The sequence below is a fragment of the Pinus tabuliformis genome, chromosome Q (assembly GCF_031772625.1).
Source record: "Pinus tabuliformis cultivar Carrire ecotype Pingquan chromosome Q, CPIR1, whole genome shotgun sequence".
Classification (NCBI taxonomy): domain Eukaryota; kingdom Viridiplantae; phylum Streptophyta; class Pinopsida; order Pinales; family Pinaceae; genus Pinus; species Pinus tabuliformis.
In genome coordinates, this window is record NC_142296.1 from 1,147,335,082 (window position 1) to 1,147,341,709 (window position 6,628).

The following is a 6,628-nucleotide window of genomic DNA, read 5'->3' on the forward strand; positions in this document are numbered from 1 at the left end:
TGATGATAGCCATGATGGATGTGTACCTACTTCTTTTAGTTCAGGCTTACAATGGACAATGATGTGAATGACTAGGGATTGTCAATGATGCTATTATGACAATGACTAACATTGAGAAACCTTGTTACTGATGATTATTGAGTATGGCAGGAAACCATCAGAGGCACTCGCATATGACGAGTTGATGACACTTGGTTTGATGAAATTCATATTATTTTTATATTTGAAAGTCTAAGTCGATCTTGAAATCTGCCATATATGTTTAACTATATTCTGATGATATGTTAATGGTTGCAGGCACAGATTAGTTGCTTGACCGAATGACTCACATATGGGTGATGGGGTTGTACAAGTGGATGGAACTACATGGGAGGGGTGGGACAGAGTCCCTGATCTCACCCACTAGCACTCTCGCCATGACTTGGGTTGGAAGGGTTGAAACACCTTCGCCTTGAAGATCACGATGCCATGAGGGCAGGTCCCAAAGTTGGGTCGCTCATGAGGATTTTACCGGGGGGCGCGCATCAAGGCGGATTCCTTGATCCCCGACACCATTAGTCTCACTATAGCAGGCAACATAAGAGATGATAGTAGTCTATGATGTTGCACTATACTTTCCCCTCGTAGTCACTGGATGCTTGAAGGGCAAGTGGTGTGGCACCCTTGGAACTTCAGGAGAATTTCTTGAAGGGCACGACCAACTTGGCACCCTTGGCATCACAAATAAACTATTAGGTGTGGCACCCTTGGAACTTCTAGGGAAGTTCTTGAAGGGCACAACCAAACTGGCACCCTTGACATCACAAATAAACTATTAGGTGTGGCACCCTTGGAACTTCTAGGGAAGTTCTTGAAGGGCACAACCGAACTTGGCACCCTTGGAATATTTAAAGATAAATAATAATAAATAAATATAAGCAAGGAATGAAAACTAGGTAAATTTACATCAAGGGTAAATGGTGATTAGAAACCAATGTAATTAAATCAAAATGAAACTTGGAATAAGGAAGATCATAGGAAGAATTAAAATAGAGTACCTTAAAAACTCTATCCTTCCCATGTTGGAAAGTACTAGGAAGATTATGTGGTTTAATCAGGAAAAAGGGGAAAGACAAACATAATTGTAAGGATAAAGATTAATCCTAAAACTAATTTAAACCTAATTAAGAAAGAGGAAGGTGAATTAAAATGAGAATAATAAATTAAATTTAGAGAAATGTAGAGAAGCTCCATGTGTCATCAACCAACATAAGAATACCCATCTAAGAGATAACCTGAGTTAAATTAGGGAGTAGATTGGGGATAAAATCCTAACTCATTAATTGACTTCAAGTAATGAACACAAATTAAGGAATAAAAGGAGGGAATAAAGAGACAACTAGGAGAAGAAATAGGAATCTTGTTGAGGTGAGGAAAATATTAGTTTTAAATAAAAAGTTAAGTAAATAATTTTGGGTGACCCTTGATGAGAGAGTGACACATGGGTTGGTGAATAATCAAACTATTAAATTATAAAAAAAAATATAATTATGCATGACATGCCAAGTGTCATCTAGGAGGACTCTTATAAAAGAAGGGGCAAGCCATAGGAGAAAGGACTTTTTGAAACCCTATTGTTGGATGGATGAGATGTTGTCAGAGCAGTGATTACGAAGCTACAGTGAGTTTGGTGAGGTAGAGGATTTTTAGAGAGGGGACTCTCGAGCCAAGGTGTGCTCTCCTCTACTAGCTAGTGCCTTCCTCCATTGTACAACCCCATTGCAGCTCGGGGGTCCGGGGGGAAGAAGATTACCCAAGGAGTAGGCTGGGAGGTTAACCAGTGAGTCTTCGCATTCGGATCAAGTGCGTCATCATTCACTCGCGGAGGTGACCAGCTACAAGGGAATACCAGCAACAGCAGAGCAATTGGAGTCTCACCTTCTAGTGAACGGTACATATGTATTTCATGCCTATTGATCTTAGTTAACAGTATGAAAATGTTATGATATGTTTCTTGGAATGAGTAGCAGGAATGTGTGTGTTAAATAAATTGAATTTCAATGCGTTTCTTCTCTGGTTGTATTTGTTGTTTAAAAAAAAAAAATGTATATAGTCTCTATACGGTCCTTACATTTGGTATCGTAGTCTATGATGTTGCACTATACTTTCCCCTCGTAGTCACTGGATGCTTGAAGGGCAAGTGGTGTGGCACCCTTGGAACTTCAGGAGAATTTCTTGAAGGGCACGACCAACTTGGCACCCTTGGCATCACAAATAAACTATTAGGTGTGGCACCCTTGGAACTTCTAGGGAAGTTCTTGAAGGGCACAACCAAACTGGCACCCTTGACATCACAAATAAACTATTAGGTGTGGCACCCTTGGAACTTCTAGGGAAGTTCTTGAAGGGCACAACCGAACTTGGCACCCTTGGAATCTTTAAAGATAAATAATAATAAATAAATATAAGCAAGGAATGAAAACTAGGTAAATTTACATCAAGGGTAAATGGTGATTAGAAACCAATGTAATTAAATCAAAATGAAACTTGGAATAAAGAGGATCATAGGAAGAATTAAAATAGAGTACCTTAAAAACTCTATCCTTCCATGTTGGAAAGTACTAGGAAGATTATGTGGTTTAATCAGGAAAAAGGGGAAAGACAAACATAATTGTAAGGATAAAGATTAATCCTAAAACTAATTTAAACCTAATTAAGAAAGAGGAAGGTGAATTAAAATGAGAATAATAAATTAAATTTAGAGAAATGTAGAGAAGCTCCATGTGTCATCAACCAACATAAGAATACCCATCTAAGAGATAACCTGAGTTAAATTAGGGAGTAGATTGGGGATAAAATCCTGACTCATTAATTGACTTCAAGTAATGAACACAAATTAAGGAATAAAAGGGGGAAATAAAGAGACAACTAGGAGAAGAAATAGGAATCTTGTTGAGGTGAGGAAAATATTAGTTTTAAATAAAAAGTTAAGTAAATAATTTTGGGTGACCCTTGATGAGAGAGTGACACATGGGTAGGTGAATAATCAAACTATTAAATTATAAAAAAATATATAATTATGCATGACATGCCAAGTGTCATCTAGGAGGACTCTTATAAAAGAAGGGGCAAGCCATAGGAGAAAGGACTATTTGAAACCCTATTGTTGGATGGATGAGATGTTATCAGAGCAGTGATTACGAAGCTACAGTGAGTTTGGTGAGGTAGAGGATTTTTAGAGAGGGGACTCTTGAGCCAAGGTGTGCTCTCCTCTACTAGCTAGTGCCTTCCTCTATTGTACAACCCCATTGCAGCTCGGGGGTCCGCGGGGAAGAAGAGTACCCAAGGAGTAGGCTAGGAGGTTAACCGGTGAGTCTTCGCATTCGGATCAAGTGCGTCATCATTCACTCGCGGAGGTGACCAGCTACAAGGGAATCCCAGCAACAGCAGAGCAATTGGAGTCTCGCCTTCTGGTGAACGGTACATATGTATTTCATGCCTATTGATCTTAGTTAACAGTATGAAAATGTTATGATATGTTTCATGAAATGAGTAGCAGGAATGTGTGTGTTAAATAAATTGAATTTCAATGAGTTTCTTCTCTGGTTGTATTTGTTGTTTAAAAAAAAAAAAAAAAATGTATATAGTCTCTATACGGTCCTTACATTTGGTATCAGAGCCAAGTTTAACCCTTGAGACCTATGAGCCCATGCATGTATGACTTGTTGTTAGATATCAATTACAACTCAAAAAAAAAAAAAAAAAATTCGACAGATGAATTATCATTGCATGCTCCTCAGCAGATGTTTGTTTCACTACATGTCCCATTCACCAAACAGCGTTGAACTCAATGCTGACCGTGATGTACCCTGTCCGCTTGGAGGATATCTCCACTATCATTGGGAATACCTTTGCAGCAGAAATTTCAATTTTCAAACGCTCTGCGTGTTACAACTTTCATATAAAAATGTAGTATCCTGCAAAACAGGCAACTTCAGATATATAACTGCGCTCAGCTCTTTCCTGCGCTCTTTCTATATATAACTGCGCGCGTTTCCCTTGGCCTTCATACACACAATTGCTTCAATTGCTTCAATTTCATTGCAGCCCTCTGTTAGTTCCAGGTTTACAAATTTTAGGCACCAATGTCTCCTTGCGTTGAAAATTCTTCTTATGGCTGCCACTGGTCTAAATTTAGTGATTCACAGAAATCCCTTTTTGTTAAGAATTCAGACCCCTGCTCCCAACTCTCAGAATCTGCTTGGAGATCGCATTCTGAGGCCGAAGAGGCGCTGGAATCTGATAATCTGTGGCTGAAAATGCGAGCCGAAGCGAGGAAAGATGCAGAGGACGAACCCCTGCTTGCAGGTTTTCTGTGCACTTCGGTCTTAGCTCACAAATCTATGGAAGATGCCCTGGCTTTCCAATTGGCCAGTAAGCTTTCAAATTGCACTCTTTCAAGCACCGTCCTCTACAATGTCATTAAAGGTGTTTTACTGGAAGATGAAGAGATCCGAGAAGCGATAAGAGCGGATCTTAGGGCTGTGAAAGAGAGGGACCCTGCATGCGTTTCTTATATACATTGCCTGCTCCATTTCAAGGGCTTTCTGGCTTGCCAGGCGCACAGAGTGGCGCATAAGCTTTGGAGCAGGGGAAGGGTTCCTCTCGCCCTTGCAATTCAGAGTAGGGTTTCGGAGGTTTTTGCGGTTGACATCCATCCCGGCGCTCAAATTGGCAAGGGGGTTATGTTTGATCATGCGACTGGAGTGGTGGTGGGGGAGACTGCTATAATTGGGAATAATGTTTCCATTCTGCACAATGTTACCCTTGGAGGCACTGGAAAACAAGGGGGCGACCGCCATCCCAAGATTGGAGATGGCGTGCTAATTGGCGCTGGAACGAATGTTCTGGGCAATATCAGTATTGGGGAGGATGCCAAGATCGGAGCAGGGTCTGTAGTGCTCACTAATGTGCCCCCTTATACTACGGCTGTTGGCAATCCAGCACGGTTAATTGGCGGTAAGCTTGATAAGACTGACAGTTTAGCCATGGATCATACCTCCTTCATCTCTGAGTGGTCAGACTATGTAATCTAGTCTCCTTGCCAAAAATGTTTTCCCTGCCCACCAGGGATTAGCAATGCCAATTGCGTTCTAGTTTGCTATAAAAAAAAAAAAACTTCAGATAAAAATATAGTCCCCTGCAAAAAAGGAAAAACATCATAATTATGTGGGAGAGCGCTTAAACTTAGGTATTCTACTCTGATTAAAATCATAACAGAACAAGCAATGACAAATTTATGAAACACAAATCGTAAGCAATGACAAATTCAACAGAAATTGAAATGGAGGATTTCTAAAACACAATTCCTTACCTCATCTCCAGAGCAACGAAATACTTGGAGATAACTACATGAGTTACGATGAGCTATTTCATTATTAACTGGACGAAATACTCGGAGATAACTACATGAGTTACGATGAGCTATTAGTTTGAGTTATTAAGAAAATTAAATTTAGCTGTCAGTCGTGTCAGTTGGGGTAACAATATAATAAAAATAAAAAATAAAAAAGATACCATGTCGCCACCCCAAAACTTCAGGACTTCCTTGTTTTGCACAGTTTGAATGCAATAGTTAATATAAATATATTATGAAACGCTTCATGACTATTGCACTATTAGCGAATATAATGTCATTCATGCCATGCGTGTAGTTCGTTTATTACCAGGATTTATAATTAATATAATTTTAATGATATTGTCGAATAAGGTTGGGAAATATTAAATTATTATGATCAACACTCCTTAAAAATTTGTAAACAACTTCGTTAAAAAAAAAAAAAACAAACAAACAGAAAATTATATGAATTTATCATGGGGCAATTTGTTTAAAATATATATATATATGCAATTCAATGCATGTATGAATTTGTTTTATTAATGCTCCGCTGGCAAATTTATTTTAAGAAGTATTAACTTTTTTCGCTTTATAGACAAAAAAAAAAAAAAAAAAAAAATTACACATAAATCTTAAATTAAAATAGAAATAAATTGATTTATGAGGTTTCACTAAGTTTCTAAATGCCAAATTGTTAGAGTTGCATGGTACTCTGTCAACTAAAATGAGATCTACATCGTTTTCACAGCATGGTATATATATTTTAGAAATTTATTTGCTATCGCTAAATTAATTATGGAAAATTAAATGATAGCTAAATTAATTATGGAAATTAAATTATATAATTCGCTAAAAGTATGAATAAATTTTATTCATGATAATTTTTCCTATTATATCGAATGGTTCTCGGGTTCAAATAATAACAAATTAGATAGTTAAGTGAGGTAAGGATTGATAAATGAAATAACTTTTAACACTCAGTCAGGTAGGTTGAGATTTAGAAAACACTTTGGAGTGGATATTATACCAAATCTTATGCTAAATACGCTTCATTTTCTGAAATTTTATTCTAGTAAATAGGATTATATGTTTTATTTATAAAAATAATTATAGTGGCAAGTTGTATGAATTAAAATGAATTGAAAGCTCTAAAAAAAATATATATATATATGAGAATTTTGAGCTCTAAAATGAGATTCGTAGAAAATAAAATAGTTAATTAACAATCGTGAAGTTTAATATTTTTTTTAA

At 37.3% G+C, this 6,628-nt stretch overlaps 1 protein-coding gene across 1 annotated transcript; it reads left to right on the forward strand.

Moving 5' to 3' along the window:
• The first annotated feature begins 4,049 nt into the window (after nt 1-4,049).
• On the forward strand, nt 4,050-5,135 carry LOC149223649 (serine acetyltransferase 5-like). Its single transcript, XM_089385900.1, has one exon. The coding sequence runs from the start codon at nt 4,125-4,127 to the stop codon at nt 5,073-5,075; it is 951 nt and encodes a 316-aa protein (XP_089242026.1). The 5' UTR covers nt 4,050-4,124; the 3' UTR covers nt 5,076-5,135.
• Nucleotides 5,136-6,628: the final 1,493 nt, after the last annotated feature.

Bases quoted from the DNA above. Each gene is read 5' to 3' on its own strand.
- LOC149223649 (XM_089385900.1), top strand. From the start codon at position 4,125: ATGTCTCCTTGCGTTGAAAATTCTTCTTATGGCTGCCACTGGTCTAAA.